Raw genomic sequence first — 18,751 nt, forward strand, 5'->3', positions numbered from 1 at the left:
ACTAAATGCATGTATTTTTTTCACATTCGGGTGCATTTGGTGAAGTAATCAATTAAACACCGAATCGTAGCTCGAAATTCTCATCATGATTTCAGTTTGACGACCATCGTCATCGTGTGTATAACATCCCAAATCTGGACTCCGCAGTCGGATTCTTGATCATGGTGGAGTGGCCCAGTGGCAGTCGGATGCAGCCAATGAAATGGCCGTTGTACTGTTGGAGTTGGTGAAATAGTTGGGATCGGAAAAAGTTAAAATACAGGGTTGGGGCGAGCGATGCATTTGAGTTCGTGAATGTGTACCTGGGCTTATCGGATCATGGCTCACTCCATGTCAAAATATATGTGTGTGTGTGTGTATATATATATATATATATATAGTTCAAATGAAAATATATGGGTTATATTTAAAAAACTATATTAGTCTAGTTTATATATATATATTTGTAGTCACCAAATCCATGTAGTTATTGTATTTTAAAATTGAAAAGAATTCAAGTGATTTTAGATAAAAAATTTATTATATTCATATTAGTTTAACTGATAACTGTCTTTTTCAATTCGTCACCAGATAACGGACTATAAACATACGATATCGAATAACATGCTCAGATAGAGCCAAAAATTGCAATTTAGACATTTAAGAATACAAGCCTACACAATTGAGCATGAAAGCATATATAAATTGATTGTACTCGCCTAATCTTTGCTTACAATATTCTTTAGATCGCTCGTTACTCAATAATCTTAATTTCCCCCTCATCTTCTCTTGGATTCATTTGATTGGAATGTAAAATTTTATTGTTTAATTCATAGAAAAATAGCTACAGCTTTTCCAAAATTTTATTGTTTGAATATACATTCAAAGAACGCAAGATTTCCAACATTTTTCTTGGTTGAAAAAGGAAAATAGCTTTCAGTAAAACATGCTAGTTTTGTAATAGTTGTAAGTACAAATTTAGCAACAAAGCAGTGATAAAATTGATCTAAAATCCACATTCCAAGCGTTGTCTTATTCCTTTACTTCTACACGTATGACTCTTGACATGAGTCAACGTTTGTTTACTTCTAAACTATTTTATGTACAAACACGCCAACTACAACTATGTGCGAAGGACTCTCCTATATGTGAAGGAAAATTTGTATACAACCATTACTCATGGTGGGGGTGCCTGTGTGGCAGTTAAACAAGTGTCTTTTCTTCCGTAATTTCATAAGAGCTGTATACATATATATAGATATAGATGGCTCCAATTTCAGGGGAGAGCAGCCACGAAGGTTTAGTTGCCTTTGTTTATGCTGTTGCGCTTTGCCGCAGAGGTTGTGCCTCACTCGGAACTTTATTGTTATGCTGATTGTCAAGCGGCATGTACTGCGACATGATCGCCATGATCTCCGAGTTCATGTAAGACTGCAGGTGGAAACAAATGAATAAATGTGTCTAACCAAGCCACAATACAGATAAAGCGACAAAAATGTGAAGTCCATTACCCGGAGCCTATATTTGTAGAATATGTACCCAGCTATGCCTGCAGCCGTCACAGCTGCCAGGACCAAGAAGGTAATGAACCACCCGAAGTGCGATCCAGTTCTTTCTGTAACAAAAAGATCATGTATTTTGACACCTTTACTTTCATAAATGACTAACAAATGCATGATCTTACCAATGCAAGCATCTTGGTTCCTTATGTAGAGAAGATTCCCTTTACACTTGCATTCATATGACCCCCAAGTGTTTTTACAGGAGCAGCCATCGCACCGGCAAGCACTTCTTTCAGTGCATTCATCGATATCTGAAGCAAATACAACGGATGGGGGTGAACAAATTCCAATGTAATGGAGGCAAAACCTGAGGGACTGAGACTTGAGAAACAAGTAAAGGTAAAAGCACCTTCACATTTATGACCACCCCCCTTGAACCCTTGTGGGCACTTACAACCTTTTAATTGGTTTTCCTGCTTTATGCAATGGAGTTATTTTAGTCAAACCAAAAGAAATTTGCAGAATAACAGAAAACTATTGGAGAAATGACAGAATGAGCAACAAATCACTGAACTGCGCAAGCCGAGAAAGTTAATCCATCTTTTGTTTCGGACCAGCAACCTCCACTGTTTATCGTACATCTCGCAGGTCCAAAGGCTGTAAATGGATGATAAATGACAAGTGGAAACGGGTGAACACATTGCCCATGTTGAATCTAATTTAACACAAGGGAAAAAAGCTGCACCTTCACAAGATATGTAACCATCTCCTCTATACTGCACGCCCTTCACAATGGGGCATTCGCATACTCTTCCCCTGAATGTGTCCTGAACAAATTCAAAATCTCTTTTCATTAGCAGGATTTGTGGAGGTAAACTCTCGCATATTCGATTGCAACATCGAACTTTATAAACTTTCTATACTTTACCCTGCATGCTGTTATGTTGGCTCGTTTATCCTGCCAACATCCACCATTTCTTTCAAGGCACTCATTAGTTTCAACATCTGTTAAAATAACATGATGTCAATATTAAATAAGAGTGTAACCGAATTTAGAATGTTAGCAGATCCAATCTACCTGCACTTAAACAAACCGAAGGTTCCGTAGTCTCCTTAAATCCAGCACAGATGGCCTTCAGCACTGCACTTCTCTCCAGTTTCCCTTCATAGCAGGCAAAACAAGAACTTCAGCATCATTTATGTAATTCAATAGGAATGTTACTGTCTCGTTCACCGACATGATATGTAACGAACCTCGATATTGAACATTATTGATAACCAATGTTGGCAAAATGGTAACGTCACCACGAGAACCTTGGCCAACCTAAGTGCCATAGATTGTAGCAAAATAAGAAAGTTAACATTTGCATCTAGTTAATATCATTAATCTTAAGATATTAAATTTGTTCTTAATATGGGCGAAGAAAAAGGTGTACCCGAAGTTGTTGCTCCTGTTTCAAGACTTCGTTTTCGATATCAGCTTCGGGATCACCCATGCACTTTTTGATTTTCTCAATAGGCAAATCTGGTTAAGCATGCGAAGCCGATCAAGCGAGAACGCCGGAAGATACACAAAAATCCAGAAGAAAAGAACACTTACCAAGAGAACTCATGACACCCTCAGCACATTCTTTGCTATATCTCTTCTCCTTCATCGAACACCTGATATGGAAATCTGTCACATAATCCCACCAAATCCAGGGCCTTTTGCTCTCATTGGCAACTCTGTGCACACAAAGCTGTCTCAAGTTCTCAAACACCACATCCTTTCCTTGATATCCCTCTCTGAAATCTTGTTCCGGATCAGGAGCACAATATCTTCCATGGTTTATACACTGGGACTTGCAATGACTGCTAAAGATAAAGGGTTTAGGACAATACCAAGTTAGGTAATGTGGTGTGAACAAAGTGTAACCTCCCTTTTCAAGTATCTGGGCATGGCCTTTGAAATTCTTTATGAAATTCATCTGCTCATCGCAACGAACGCCGCACTCGTCGTTGCTGTTGGTCCACAGCTCATATTCAACTCTCTGGTCAGGATGGGGCATTGACTCCCTCCAGTCTAGTTTTACCACCACATCTTCACGCTTCTTCAAGGCCTCCTTAAGGTTGTCACCAAAAGACTTTTCGATCAAAGCCGACGGAATCCCAATCTTCTCCACGTACCGATTTGCATCACTGCTTTCCTCAGGAGAAACCATAGTTATTAGAGGTTCATCTATGCTATCAGCCATCAATACTGCAGCAGCACCAGCCTGTTGGCCATGCCATACCTTCAAGGCAAAGTAGCAATCTACAAGTGCAACACAGAAGGTCAAGAACGATTACGAGTCAACGACGAGAACCATGACAAGTCAAGGTTACAGAAAGGAAAAACCAAGCAAGTGTTCAAAGAAGAAGGAAAAAAAGACAAGCCTGGAGAAGCAAAATTCAACCCCTGCATACCATAAATTAACTGCTAATACTGTTACACTGAAGCATATGGCATGTAATTCATCAAGGAAACAAAAGAAGATATAACATAAAGTTGATTTTAACAATATTATCGAAGAGAAATGGATGGAGAAATACCTCCACGATCAAGGAGGAGGACAGAGGGGAGAGGAGACTTGGACTTGAAGGGCTGACCATCAAAGGGTTCACAACCATTAGCTCCTTCGTCCGGATAAACCACAGAGCCTATAATGAACCCACCATAGTCTGGTATTCCAAAGTTACCTATGGAACCATCGTGCTTTCCTCTCAGACTCAATGGAGACAGCACCTTGATGCTGTTATTCTCAACCACAAATCTTGCAGAGACTCCACTGAACACATGGATGGATGCTAATAGAAGAGGAAGCATGCATATCCATGTCATCGTCTTTAGGAAACTAATCAGCAGCACTGGAGTTCTTGTTTTCTTCAGGAAATTAAAAGATGTAATAGTAAAGTCGCCTTGTTGAGAGTAGTCTGGCAGGGGCGGTGAGAAAAAAGGGAGAAGTCAATGAAATAAAGTAATAGTTAGTTTAATAAGATAGCTGTATATATTAGATGGTTAATAGTGTAAGAGAGAGGAAAGTTTTCTTGGGGTGATGGTTTAATTACTTTCTGAAAATTCTAACGGTGACGTGAAGGTAACGAAAGAGGAAGAGAGGTAGGTGGTGGAGTCTCTCCAATATTTTTCATCTAGAATTTTCTTGTAAAACTTGATAACACACGAACAGATACAACTGTTCGAAGAAAGAATGACTTTGACAGGGAATTTGCAAGAAACCTCAATGCTAGCTAGCTATATATTAAGCCAAAGACTGGGTCTGGGTCTTGAGGTCTATTTCATGGATGCTTGTTTTGGTTAAAAAGATGGAGTCAATGTGGAATTGTGGAGGAAATAACCCAAGTTGCCAGGCAAGTCTTTGTCGTAATTATTTCGGTGACAAAGGGGGAGGGAAATAGCCCTGCGTGCAAGCCAAGTTGGACTACTTCAAGCTTCATCCATTTTAGCTATCAACACCCGTCCGTGAGAGTTCATGTCCAAAATGGTAAGATTTAATTTTTTTTGGTTAATTAAAAAATAAGTTTCTAAAATTATATATTTTATTCGTTTTAATGTCTAAATTTTTTTTAGTTCAATATAAATGTTTAATATTTTCAATATTACTATTTTAAGTGATTGGTCCGTCAAAACAGTTAAATGACATATGTTGCGTTCATAAAATTTTAATTTTTTTATTTAAATAAAAGTTTAAAATTATTGTTAAGAAAATCTCAAGTTTTCTAGAATTCCAAGAAAAAACTCCAAACCCTTAAACCTAGTTTTTTACTTTTTAAACCCTCATCGTGGCTGGCCCAAATAACAATTACATAAACCAATTGCTTCAACACAACAGCTCAAATCCTTAACGCCGATGCAGAACACCTCTGATTGTTCGAACAATTGTTTGGTCGGGGTAGACGCGGGACTGTATTTGTACCATTGGTGATTGGTTAAGTAATCGACGGTAAGGAAGATGATAAAAATGATGGCCGCGATTAATCAGTATTGTTGATGAAGTGATCCATGATAAGATGACAAAAAATGATGCAGACGATTAGTTGACAAAGGTAATAGTGATGCCCCTTAACGATTAGGATTTTACTTTGAAACTCGTCTATCAAACAAAACATTTTTCTTAAAATATTCAACTTAAAAAATCCCAATTAAATCATTCGAATATTATACAAAAGGCAAAGCTGATAACTTTATTGATCTCAAATGTTTGCCAAATTCTGTAATAATATTAATAAATAAATATGTCGGTAATGCATGTGAAAATCGGTTCAAATGTTAATAACGCTCAATGTCGCAAATACAAGCAATAAAAATAATTCTAAAAATAAATATGTCGGTAATGCATGCAAAAATCGATTCAAATTTAATAACGTTCAATGTCGCAAACACAAGCAATAAAAGAATATTAAAAATAAACATGTGTCTTACGAAGAAAAATATCGAATTAAGTTCATACTGTAAATTATAATATGTTTGAAAATAGATAATATAGTCTTCTAAGTGCCGGATCGCCTAAGTCTGAGAATTTGAAAGAGAAACTATGTTAGTGTAAACTACAAAGCTTGGTGTTCCCTAAACTGCAATCAAACAAACAAACTCAAACATAAACATATTCACCGTCTATAATATTCATAGTATGAATGAAATGTATATGTAAATTCACCCATACTTCTTACACATCATTCGAAGAATAGATTCTTCGAATCACACTAACTACAACATATTATCCGAAGTAGGGTCTGCCACAAAAGTAAGAGCCATTGAACCCGAAATGACATTTATCTCGTCGAGTGAATGAACTAAACTTCTTCAGTCAATTCCAACCTAATGTGACATAGGTTCATGATATATATATCTTAATTTCGATTCGATCCGAATGTATAAATATTTACTAAATTTTAAAGTCCGAATGCATAAAATAAATTATGAATCCGATAAATCAACATGTATCGTATAAAATTTTCTAAAATTTGACATAATAACAAACATCACAAAAATATTATCCGAATCATATGCTTGTTAACAAATGTCATATCAAAATTATGTTCACAATCAACAGAAAAATGACAATCAATCAAATAATTCACAAATAAAATATCTCGACAAAATAACTAACGACGATCATATTTTCTACCATTATCAACTCAAGCAGTGGGTCGATCCGAATCAATTCATACATAATAATTAAATTAATATTCTAAAATAACGATGGCACTAAACATAACAAAATTTATCAACTAGCACTCATGTCAATTCTAGTAATATGGGTCGGTTCAAAATTAGCAGGTAACAATACCCAGTTCGATTCCTCCTACAAAATTAGGATGTCCGATTTAATATCCAATTTAACGATTTTTCTATTCAATGTAACAACTGAACGTCAATTAAAAATAATTTCCGGTTCGAATCGAGAACCATACAGCAAAATTTTGACTCGATTCAAGTCTGCTGGATCGAACAAAGGGGCTGTCGGTGACGCGGCAACAACGGCAGGAGGGACCGCGGCGTCAACTACTCTAAGCCGTGACTTGAAACGGCCAGAAAAATGGCGGCAGTGAGTTTCACAGCCGTTCATGGACGAAATCCTACTGATTCGGCCTCCACAACTGATCCCCGATGAAACCGAGGACCACAACCACCGTGGAAAGCCCCGAGCGGCAACGGTGGGAACCTTAATTCACGGTCTCCTTACCTAGAAAAATAAACGATGACAAAGGGAATGTTCGAGGGTAAAAGAGTACGAAGCGAGGCGTTGAATCGGCTACGTTGAGATATAAGCGGCAGTGGGAGAGAGAAACAAAGAAAAGCAAATATAGCATTTTCTTTGTTTCTCTTGGGTTTTAAAACCAAATTTTGTGATTTAAATTAAATTAGGTAAATCGCATCCTAAGTCTTTACTTTTCCTAGGGTTTTGAAATAGGCTCCAAACTTAGTTTTTATTACGAAATAGCCACCAGATTTTCCTCTTCTTTACAATTCGGTCACGAAGTTTGATTTAGGGATTCAAATGAAAATTCCTAAATTATAGGGTTTTTAATTTGGAGAAAAATCCAGGGTGTCACAAATGGAATTAGGAATAGGGATTTTATGAAGAATTTTAAGGGATTCAGAGTTTTTTTTTTGTAATTTTAGAGAAATTATATATATATATATATATATATTAAATTTTTATTTTAATAAATATTTCAAAAACTATAAACACAATATATGTCAGATAACAATTTTTCTAAAGGTCATGACAAACTATACACTTAAAATAATAACGTTGAAAATGTTAAACCCAAACGGAAAAAACTTAAAGCCCTACTAAATTTTCTCATTAAACCTAAATATTTTAGAGTTAGAAGAGGACTAAATTTTTTATAATCTTAATAATCAAGATAATAATTTTATTATAATAATATTTTTTTAAAAAAAATTAATGTTCAAACCAATAATTTTACTAATCAAGGAAACAATAAACCTACTAACCTTGAATGCTAAGAAATTATTTTATGAATTTTTTTATTAAGCTAAGGTGATTATAAAGTAGTATATGTTCTAAATACTCTCAACTATTTGACAATGAACACTAAATCATCGTGCTGCAGCCCCTAGTGCTCAAACCCATAATCTCTAAAAACAATAACGATTCCTTTAACCGGTGAAAGAAGTTGATTCATGCTTATTTTATGAATTTATTTACGGTGTTATCAGTAATCTTAACCAATTTAAAAATATCCACATCAATAAAATTGTAAATGGTTGATATAATAAAATAATTGTGAAAACAACGGAAATAGATAGCCAAAGTGAATCATAACTTAATTTGAGCTTACAAGCGGTATTAATTATTCGGTCAAAACATGATCATGAAGAAACAAAAGAAAGAGCAACGATAATTGTTTTAGTAGCAAAGCATGGCAGAAGAAACAAATAAAAAATATGGAAGAAAAACCAATCATTAATAAGAGTTGACAAAACTGCAGTTGGTTCGAATTTGGCCATCTTCATGTGGACCGGTGAGGACTTGAATGTTAGCCAGCCTTACCATGGAGACTGCAAATTGGTGCCTGAAAAGGGAAGGGGTTTGGATCAAAGCATTAACCACAGGTAAAGTTCTCGATTCAGAATAAAGCCTTTGATCAGTTGATAGAAGTCCCATCTTCCTCTCCAGATTGGCGTAAAAGTGGGAGTCGAAGGTGGTTGGTGTCGTAGCATCAAGATCAACATACTCATCCCCTCCACAGCTGCATTTCCTCTGCAAGTAATCCAAGTATCGATCGTCGATCAGTGGATTCTACATGTCCGATGTTCCGATCGAACCCCGGTATACCCGGTGCTGGATTGCACCGCATGATGTCCTTCCAATGGTGTGCGCTCCCGAGAGAACCACCAGGTATACTAAATTAAGACCCTTGGATTGGAACAACTCCAGCAGATCGATAACACTCTCGCGACCGATCGGTACCGTATCCGCGTCTTTTTCATTCGAAGTTGTTGAATCTTTCCTGGCGTAGGGAACCCTCCAATAAGAACCGCCGAGTAAAACAGTGGCGTCCCGAGTGGCCGCCGTTAGAATGTCGGTGCAAGAAACTGTTGCAGTGCAGGATTTCTCCACCTCCGCCTTGATATCGTCGATCACTTCGAATCCTCTCAAGGTTTTGCTCGTCCCGGCTCTCCTCTCGCTCCCCTCGTGGTTCAACAGAATGGAAGCGTCGCATCCCTGACCAATTAAGCGCGTTAATGTAACACGGATCCAGAAATATTTTGAAGGGAGGACAGGTGTATATTAGTCACATAAAATCGATTACCGTGACGAAGCAGTCTTGAAAATGCAGCCTGAGGAGACTGGCGGCAAGAGTGTGATCCTTTGCGATCCAAGATTAGAGCGTCGCGTTGATGATTTGTTCGAGCTGTTGGCATCTCTGGTGTTAGTAATCAAAGGATAAGAAATCATCAAAAGGCCGAGTCTCTGGTACTGGCAATGTGGTAAAAGTTGGAAAAGAATCATCTTCACCATCCGCCCAGGCTGAACATACAATCGTGAGGAGGAAAAGGCAGACAAGGGAGGATTTCATTCTTCTGCCTTTTTCCCCTTTCTTTTATCTTTCTCTTTCAGATGATGATGATATGATGCCTGCATTTGCGTTCCTTTATATATTGATGATGATTATTATTGGCTTGTCACGACTATTCCCTACCATCATCATGGACATTCTAACCATGTATCCTGAATATCAATTATTTAGGTTAAATTTTATATTTAGTACTTTAACTATTACTTTCATTTTGTTTTGATCACCCGATTATTATTATTTTTAATCATATATAACGTTTAGTTTTAGTTTTATTTTGGACACCCGTCGTTAAAAATTAACAGTGATATTAATGTATCACCATAATATAATATCACATCATCATTAAAAAATAAAAAAATCACATCAACAATTTTATAATCTTTTACTTTACTAGTAGGGACCAAAATGATATCAAAACATAATATTAAGCAGGTGACTGAAACGGAATAAAAATGATGGCTGAGATAATAAAAGTGTGGTTTACCCTTTTCGATAAGGATAATTTAACTAAGTAAAATAGTACTTTTATTACTTTTAGTATTATATAGTCCTTTTGTTTCAGGGGTTCAACAATGATGTTATGGGCGTTTTTCCTGAAAATCACCGGTGATCGGTATATTTACCGATCTAACATCAGTCAGATTATATTTCCCGATCTAACACCTGTAACAGTAAAGCGCGCCCCCTGCCCTGCGCTATATGTTGATTTGGCGCCATGTGGGGTATAACGTGCTCCCTGTACCGCGCTATACGCTGGCATGGGTTACACGTGTGTATAGCGCGCCCCCTGATCCGCGCTATACGCCACGTAGGGGTATAGCGCGGATCAGGGGCCGTGCTATACATGGTTATCTGACACGTGGGGTATAGCGTTGTACAGGGGGTGCGCTATTCCTTTAATTACCCACATGTTCACACCCCAATCCTCCCTATAAATACCCCATCCTCAATCACTTTCATCACACCAAATTCTCTCAAATTTTCTCAATTTCTCTCAAATACTCTCTCTGTTTAAGGTATATGTTATAATATTTTTAATATTATGTATTTAATTTATTTAAGTATTTTACTTTATTTAATATTTTACTAATATAATTTTTTTGCAAATATATAATAGAAGACAATCTACTTCGCTTGGATGGAAATCATATATCTCGACACTTTGCTGATACAGTAACATTTTAACGTTTTAATTTAATTTAAATTATTAGTAATAATTAGTTGATTTATTTAATGCATGATTATTAGATTAAGAATTAATTTTTTAATTATTTATTTTTAGGAGAAGGGTCGTGTATTAGATCCTTTTATTAGGAATCTTAAGTTAGTGATACCTAGCTGTGTCTTGCCGTATTTAGTAGAGGCTGGATTTGGTTACATAGGTAGATATCAAGTTCACTGTAAGATAGAACCAGATCTTATTTCTGCCTTAGTAGAGCAGTGGAGGCCGGATACCCACACATTCCATCTTCCGTGCGGAGAGTGCACGATCACGCTTGAGGATGTTTCTATGCACCTGGGGCTTCCGGTGGATGGAGATATGATATCAGGGATAGCTTCCGATTCTTAGACTACTTTGTGCCGGGAAAATCTAGGACGTGTCCCGGAAAGTTTTATCGGAGGTAGGATACCGTTAAATTGGTTAGATGCCAATTTTCGGGAGTTGAGCGCAGATGCCTCTGAGGATGAGGTTAAGATGAATGCACGGACATGCATATTGCAGTTGATACGAGGGTTGCTGATGCCGGAAAAATCGCGCAACCTAGTTCACTGCATGTGTTGCGACATCTTAGCGACTTTCGTCTCGCCGGATCATTCAGTTGGGGCTCGACAATTTTGGCTTTGCTGTACAGGGAGATGTGTGGAGCCACTGACTATAGGCGTAATGCTATCGGCGGATGTCTCCTACTGCTGCAGTCTTGGGCATGGTATCGATTGCCCTTTTTATGTCCCGTTGTGAAGAACCCATTCGTATTTTCACTACTTCTGAGGTAATTATAAAACTGATTTTGTATATTAATAATTTTATACAACGTATAATAAAATTTTTTCCTTGAATAGGTGGTCTACTGATAGGAAAAATCATCAGGAGCTACCTGATGATTTAGAAAAAATTAGGGTGCTAATCGATCAGAAGGCTGGCACAAAGGTATGAATTTTAATGTTTAGAAATCGATTTTAGATTATAGTTATATAATTAGATTATTATTTTGATAAAAATTATATATTATTTGTTTTAGTTTGAATGGGTGCCATATTCTACTGATGATGTGAGGGCGGTGATCCCACCTGAGTTGAGGGGTCCATCAGATGTTTGGATAGCGATGGTCTCTCTGATCTGTTATGCGACCGTCAAGTGACACTCCACTGATCGCGTGCTCCGACAGTTTGGTTGTTTTCAACCAATTTCGGAAGCACCTCGCAATATGGATGAGTTGCATAGCTTAGATAGACGCGGCAAGACAGATACAGATTGGCTGGTGAGGTATCATGAGTGGGTCGTATTGTGGGAGGATCGACATCGGCGCCTTCCCCGTAGAGAGCCCATTTTTACTAACTTCTTGATGTATGCTGACAGTTATTATGAATGGTTCAACAGTAACGGGAAACTGTTCCTGCTTCCCGAGGATGCACGAGGGCAGACCTTTTCGCGACGTCGACAGAGACGTGATCCGACACAGTACCATCATCCCCTGACTCGTGGAAGGAGAGCAGGTGCTTTTGGTTCATCCTCAGTTGCACCAGCAGGACCTTCACAGACGCCACCGCAACCATTTATGATGCCGCATCCATATATGATGTCGTCATCGCCTTTCTATTACCAGATACCGTCGCGGCCGCCTTCACCTGGTTTTATGACCCCGCCGCCGCCACCGTCACAGATGACCCCTCCTGGAGGCTATTATGGGTCTATGTTTGTAGATCCGACTTGGGGTTCACATGCTAGATATTTGGCATTTTCAGCCTCATCACCCATGGCCGCAGCACAGACACCTCCTGTACAGTTTTCACACTCAACGATGTCTGGGTTTTCCCAGTTTTCGCAGGCCGGTGGGATAGTCAGTCATACACCTCCAGGGTCCTTATTCTATAGAGGTGCTTCATCGTCATCAGCTCCTCATCAACCTAATGTTTCTGCTCAGGACGACGACGATTACGACGATGGTGATGATGATAATAGCAAGGAGTCAGAACCAGTGATACGAAGAAATCCTCCTCGAGACCGACAACCACCGCCCTGTGGAACACATTCGTGTCGTAGGCATCGATAGATTTTTTTTATATATTTTTATTTACTTTATTTTGTTAAATTATAATTTTTTATTATTTCTCATTTAATACTTACTTTATTTTGTTAAATTTGTTGGACTTTTTTTAATGTATTTCAGTTAATTTTGTTTATTACCATTTAATATCATTGTAATTTGGTTATCATTTAATACTTATTGTAAGTTTGTTGTATTTAAAATTATATTTAAATACCAATTTGGTTATCATTAACTTGAAGTAAATGAAAATTAAAGTACAAGAATTATTATTTGATAAACAAATACATCATTTCCTCATCAATTGTTACTTGATGACAACAGAAGTGGACATGTTTTTCTCGTGTGTCATGGGTTTCTACATTGCCCACATCTTCTTTCTTGTCTAGATCTTTCTCGAATATCCATATCACAATGAATTCGATTGGATTTTGGACGACCACGCTCCCTCAATAAACTCAGATTTGGTATAATCGGAAGCCAATCTTGAACCTCATCAGGGTCTTTGTCATTACCTATGGGGGGAAACTCAAATTCATATACCTTAAAAACTTCAGATAGTAGGTATACGAGATCCACAAAATGGTTATAGTATTGACGTGTGTGCGAGCAAGCTGCTATCACATGAGAGCATGGATATTTCAGAGCTTGAAAAAACCCGCAGTCGCACGTTATGTCCCTTAAATTTACTCTTAACGACACAGCTTCAATCCCTTGAAGAGGTCGCGACAACTCTGTGACACGAAACATTTCATGCCTTCTAGAGAAGCTTGTTACAGACATTCCATTTGATTGCCTCAGCCAAGTTGGTAGTCATATGTCCATATCGATATCCACCATCATATGCGTTCGTCCACATTTCTTTATCGATGAGGCTGATGTAATCGTATCCTTCCTCATTCTTCGCCCGCAAATCTTGAAGCATTGATTCAAACGTTCGAGGAAGTAGTTCGTAACCTGATCAAAAAATGTATAACTTACTAACTTGTTTTTTTTGCAAAATTAAAATGATAAAAAAAATGTATAACTTACTAACTTGCTTTCACTTACCCATACGCACAATTAATTGACGCTCATCATTCTTCTTGTACCTTCCATGATAGTTCGCAACAATGTGTCGGAGACAATACCTATGTTGGACAAAGGGTGGTTGCCACATTGGACCCAAAGACTCCATTGTTGCTTTGATCCCAGCTCCGCGATCTGAAATGACACAGATGTTTTCCCTCGTGATAATATGTGCACGTAAATTTCGGAGGAAAAAAGCCCAAGAATCTATATCTTCTCCTTCGACAAGAGCAAAAGCAACTGGAAGAATGTTGCAATTTCCATCTTGGACAACTGCCAATAATAAAACTTGCTTGTATTTTCTATACAAGAAAGTCAAGTCGATCTGGACCACAGGCTTGCAGTATTTGGCAGCATTAACGCACTGTGGGTAACTCCAAAAAACCCGGTAGAATTAGCTTCGATCGTGAAGAACTCGATCATTATGGTATGCATAGGAGGTTTCGAAGTCCAGAATTGTCCCAGGATTCAACGTTCGCACCAGCATAAACCAACCTGGAAGTTCGTTGTAAGATGCATCCCATTCGCCATGAAGTTTGACAATGGCATTTTGTTTTGCTAACCAAGCTTTTTTATAGGAGACAGTGTACCCATATTGCGATTGTATAGCTGAAATCAACAATGCAACAGCTATATGAGAGCTTGCTTTTACCATGGGCATGATGGCTTGGCATATCATTTCAGAGTCCAAGTTGGGATGATCTTGGTTGACCCCTCTAGCACAACATGTGTGAGGACCGTTGTATACTGTTAGTTCTCATATGTTATTTTTTCTCTTCATTTTTGATACGCGAACCATCCAATTGCATCCATTTTCGCGTCAGGCACAATAGCATACATATTTTTCAGTCGTCGATCGGTTGACTCTAGACTGAACATAATTACAGATATTGTAATTTTTTTTATAGCCATCATCGCTTCTTCTTTGCTTGAAAACTCCATGCCTAAAGATAACTCACCATTATTTATTGATGAGTAATATCCATAGTCACCGAGAGAGGCATATCCGCAAATTCTGGCCCGTACATTGCACCATAATCAGCTTCATACATGTGTACAGGAGGGTCAGTTTGTGTCACATTTCCTGGAACTTCATCTACATAATCATCATCGAGTTGAATTACGGTGATTCTGGGTGAATGAATAGTCCAGTCTCAGCACCATCCGTACCAGTCTCACGAAGTGGTCCTTCTGGTGGAGATGATGGTTCCTCCATGCGCTCCACATTTAGGTCGAAGAACCTACTACTTGCATGTCTTCCCCTTGAACTAGAAGGCATATCGACATTGAGATCGAAAAAGCTCGCAGTCTAATGCCTCCCCCTGGAGCTTGAAGCCATCGTGTCAAATGGAAACTGCACAGATTATTGCGTCGATGACATCTCCATATTAAGGTCAAAGAAATTTGCAAATGAATGTCTTCCCCTTGAACTGGACGCGATGTTGCCATACGGATTATTCATGGACCCACCTCGGTACATATCGTAAGGAGTTACTGATGAATGTCTCCCCATTATGGCATTAAAATCATTACACATTACTGTAGTCAGGCTGTCAACTTGATCAACTTGTTCAGCCAGCCCATAGTGGGAGCTTAATGATTGACCCCGAATAGCACGCACTTGAACAAAATATGCATACATCTCAATAGCGGCGTCTGAATAATTACTTTGAGCTTCAACCATCATTTTGAACATCATCATTGTTCGGAAGTTCGAACGCTGTATAAGTTAATCGCAACAATGATGTTGGAAATCTGTACTTCAACGACGACATTCTTCTACTACTTCCTACATGAATCTTCCTCGAAATCTTCGTTATCAGCTCCTCAAGAGTTATGTTTCTCTTGAATGATATTTTAACACCCTCATTTGATACGAAAACAACGCCGGTTTCATCTTCTCGAATTTCACCATCATAATAAACAATAGCTGAAAGTCGCGCCATTCTTTGAGTTTAAAAGTAAGGCAATATTATATCTGCAAAAAAAAAATAACTGAAACAAACTTGATTAAATAAATTATATATGAACGAAAATATAACACAATAAATTTTTTACACATCAATGTAAATAATTTAAATAATATAATATAATATTATTACCTGCACCGCAAAACTATTTCGACGTATCTCCCGCTTTTCAATTTTACAAACATAAAAATTAATTGAAAATAATTAGTATAATATTTTTTCAAATAATGATAATAAACAATAAGTATAATTAAAAAATTATAACAAAATTACCTTATAACGAAAAATCACACGAACTTCTAAATCAAATATGAGAAGTTGCCTGAATTATTACGCGTTGACGGAATTATTGTATTAATTTATAAGTTGAGAGGAGAGATGCCAGGAGATGTGAGAAACTTAACCGGCGGAGGAGGGTATTTATAACCATATAAGGCGCGGTACCTGCACCGCGCTATATGTAATTATTCATAAAAGATATAGCGCAGACCAGGGACTGCGTTAAATATAATTTCGGTACGTGGCGTATAGCGTGCCCCTAATCCACGCTATACCCCTACGTAGCATATAGCGCGGATCAGGGGGGCGCTATACACACGTGTAACCCCTGTCAGCGTATAGCGCGGTACAGGGGGCGCATTATACCCCACGTGGTGCCAAATCAGCATATAACGCGGGACAGGGGGCGCGCTTTACTGCTACAAATGGTAGATCGAGAAATATAATCTGACCGGTGTTAGATCGATAAATATACCGATCACCGTAATTTTTCGAGAAAAACACCGATGTTATGCCAAGTTTAAATGAACTGAAGGGGGCCTACATTACCCACTTAAACACAGCCAAAACGAAATTAACTTTTGTGAAAAAATAAAATCTGGAAAGTCAAATTTTCAAATAAATATAAAGAGATTGTTAAATTCAGTTAATTCAATTATTTAAAAACATATAAAATTTAAAAATTTCACACTATATGAATATATAGAGATAAAAAAAAGTAGAATATGTCTTCATAATGTAAAATCTTATTATTATTATTTTTATCTTTTATTAGAATTGTTGGTGAATGAAAAAGATGATTGAAATTAATAATATAAAATGAAGAGATTTTTACGAAAAAAAAATTAATATAAACGATCTAGTTTTACTTATCTAACGATCTAAAAATATACAAATATTAAATTTTTACTATGTACATAAGTGGATTATAATCCATATATATTTTGGACCTATTATATATATATATATAGGGGCAAGATTCGTTTATATTATGTAAAACTAAAAATATTTACATCTTTTTAAGATTGTTAGATGATAGGAAATCAAAGGCCGAGACTAGTACTAAAAAATGAGAATTTATATATTGTCTTAACCGTCTTTCGATTGGGCCCGAAATTGGGCTTTGACTTGAAATAATTAGGTTGGGAGTCTCCACCGACCACTTTAAAACAAATTTAGGTGGGTCGGACACCATCTTACATGATCTGCGTTTTTACTAGAAATGTGTCGGGTTCGAGAATCGGTTATGGTTAAGGAATTATTAGCACCCTCGAACCGCCCTTTCGGTACCAATTAATTTTTCGGTTATCTTAGTTGCGAAAATTCAAAATTTAAATTAAAATTTAACAGACCCGATTCAAATTACTTACAATTGATTGATTTAAAAACGTACTCTTAGAAAAGTCAACAAACGTGTTAGAAAAAAGGTAAAAACAACTAACAAAATAGAAAATTGATGAAATGGAGAAGATAAAATAAAACGAATAAAAGAAAGACAAAGAAAAGAATAATAATAAATTAACGATAACAAATAAATTAAATAAAAATAAAGAAACGAAAAGAAAAGAAAAGAAAAATAAATAAATAAAATAAAATACATAAAAAATAAATAAAGTTCATAAAAGCAAATGAAATAAATAAAATACTAGAAAATAATGGTGAAAATAATATATACATAGTAAATAAATAAATAAATGCAAGAGTGGAAAAATATAAAATAAAAGTAAATAAATAAAATAGATATAAGATAAGCGAAATGATAATATGTATATATATAAAATAAATAAAAACATAGAAAATAGTAAATATATATATATATATAAATTAATAAAACAGATAATGAAAATTAACATATATATATATATATATATGTAATCTAAAAAAATATATATACTAAAGTAAAAAAGAAAATGCATAAAATGTAAAAACAAATATTACATGTAAAAAATAACAAACAATTAAATAAAATGAGTAACAAGGGAAATGTGCGTATAAATAAAGTTAAATAAAAATAATAATAATTAAAACGTAAATGTAAGGGACCGAATCAAAAGTAAAAAAATGCTACCTTTTATTTCCTTTTCGAATCGTTTACAATAGCTTTGCCTTTGTATTTTTCGTGCTTTCCTCTGTATTTTGTATGTAAATCTCTGTTACAATAGTGAGTTACAATGGCTATTTATAATGCTTCTGGATCTTATTTTAGGAGTTTGAATCATAGTAGAAATCTATCCTATTTTTAGGAATTTGAATCCTAGTAAAACTCTATCCTATTTTTAGGAGTTTGAATCCTAGTAAAACTCTAACGCTATGTTTGTTTTTTGAATCTCACTAAATCAGGGTTATTAAGAGTGTTGTACCCAGACGAAAAGGTGTGTTGACAGCTACCCCTCTTTGCCCATAGTCGTGTAACGGGGATATGGCAAATATTAAAAGACACACTTTTCGTTCGGTGGAGTTGAAAATTGACTCTGATGTTTCAATAACTCCCTGTCGAATTGAGTTGCAGATGACTCCTCCGTCATAAAGTCAAGTTCATGATATGGAATTGAAGTCGTAGTTCAGAATTTGAATCGGCACGTGGCTTCTCGTTACC

At 36.6% G+C, this 18,751-nt stretch overlaps 2 protein-coding genes and 1 pseudogene across 2 annotated transcripts; all 3 read right to left on the reverse strand.

The window, feature by feature from the left end:
* Window positions 1–984: 984 nt before the first annotated feature.
* On the reverse strand, window positions 985–4,712 carry LOC120187228 (vacuolar-sorting receptor 7-like). The gene is made up of 12 exons (XM_039190996.1): window positions 4,053–4,712; window positions 3,082–3,774; window positions 2,918–3,006; window positions 2,736–2,805; window positions 2,560–2,643; window positions 2,410–2,486; window positions 2,227–2,308; window positions 2,056–2,138; window positions 1,891–1,954; window positions 1,664–1,792; window positions 1,491–1,594; window positions 985–1,410 (listed from the first exon to the last, which is right to left on the reverse strand). The coding sequence occupies exons 1-12, from the start codon at window positions 4,339–4,341 to the stop codon at window positions 1,294–1,296; spliced, it is 1,881 nt and encodes a 626-aa protein (XP_039046927.1). The 5' UTR covers window positions 4,342–4,712; the 3' UTR covers window positions 985–1,293.
* On the reverse strand, window positions 1,294–4,341 carry LOC120187097 (vacuolar-sorting receptor 7-like). Its single transcript, XM_039190898.1, has 11 exons — window positions 4,053–4,341; window positions 3,082–3,774; window positions 2,918–3,006; window positions 2,736–2,805; window positions 2,560–2,643; window positions 2,410–2,486; window positions 2,096–2,308; window positions 1,891–1,954; window positions 1,664–1,792; window positions 1,491–1,594; window positions 1,294–1,410 (listed from the first exon to the last, which is right to left on the reverse strand). Exons 1-11 carry the CDS (start codon window positions 4,339–4,341, stop codon window positions 1,294–1,296), a joined length of 1,929 nt encoding a protein of 642 aa, XP_039046829.1.
* Window positions 4,713–8,455: 3,743 nt separating the features above from the next.
* Window positions 8,456–12,347, reverse strand: LOC120187108 (annotated as a pseudogene).
* Window positions 12,348–18,751: the final 6,404 nt, after the last annotated feature.

Source organism: Hibiscus syriacus, unplaced genomic scaffold (genome assembly GCF_006381635.1).
Source record: "Hibiscus syriacus cultivar Baekdansim isolate YM2019G1 unplaced genomic scaffold, ASM638163v2 tig00004035_pilon, whole genome shotgun sequence".
In the NCBI taxonomy this organism is placed as follows: domain Eukaryota; kingdom Viridiplantae; phylum Streptophyta; class Magnoliopsida; order Malvales; family Malvaceae; genus Hibiscus; species Hibiscus syriacus.

What these genes read in the sequence shown, in the direction of transcription:
- LOC120187228 (XM_039190996.1), bottom strand. Translation starts at nt 4,341, where the DNA reads ATGACATGGATATGCATGCTTCCTCTTCTATTAGCATCCATCCATGTG. An exon ending in CCAACATAACAGCATGCAGG is followed by an intron (nt 2,309 to 2,409) that starts GTAAAGTATAGA and finishes GAATTTGTTCAG; the next exon opens with GACACATTCAGGGGAAGAGT. An exon ending in TCTACAAATATAGGCTCCGG is followed by an intron (nt 1,411 to 1,490) that starts GTAATGGACTTC and finishes TTCCACCTGCAG; the next exon opens with TCTTACATGAACTCGGAGAT.
- LOC120187097 (XM_039190898.1), bottom strand. Translation starts at nt 4,341, where the DNA reads ATGACATGGATATGCATGCTTCCTCTTCTATTAGCATCCATCCATGTG. An exon ending in CCTCCTCCTTGATCGTGGAG is followed by an intron (nt 3,775 to 4,052) that starts GTATTTCTCCAT and finishes TTGCACTTGTAG; the next exon opens with ATTGCTACTTTGCCTTGAAG. An exon ending in TTCGGTTTGTTTAAGTGCAG is followed by an intron (nt 2,487 to 2,559) that starts GTAGATTGGATC and finishes TTATTTTAACAG; the next exon opens with ATGTTGAAACTAATGAGTGC.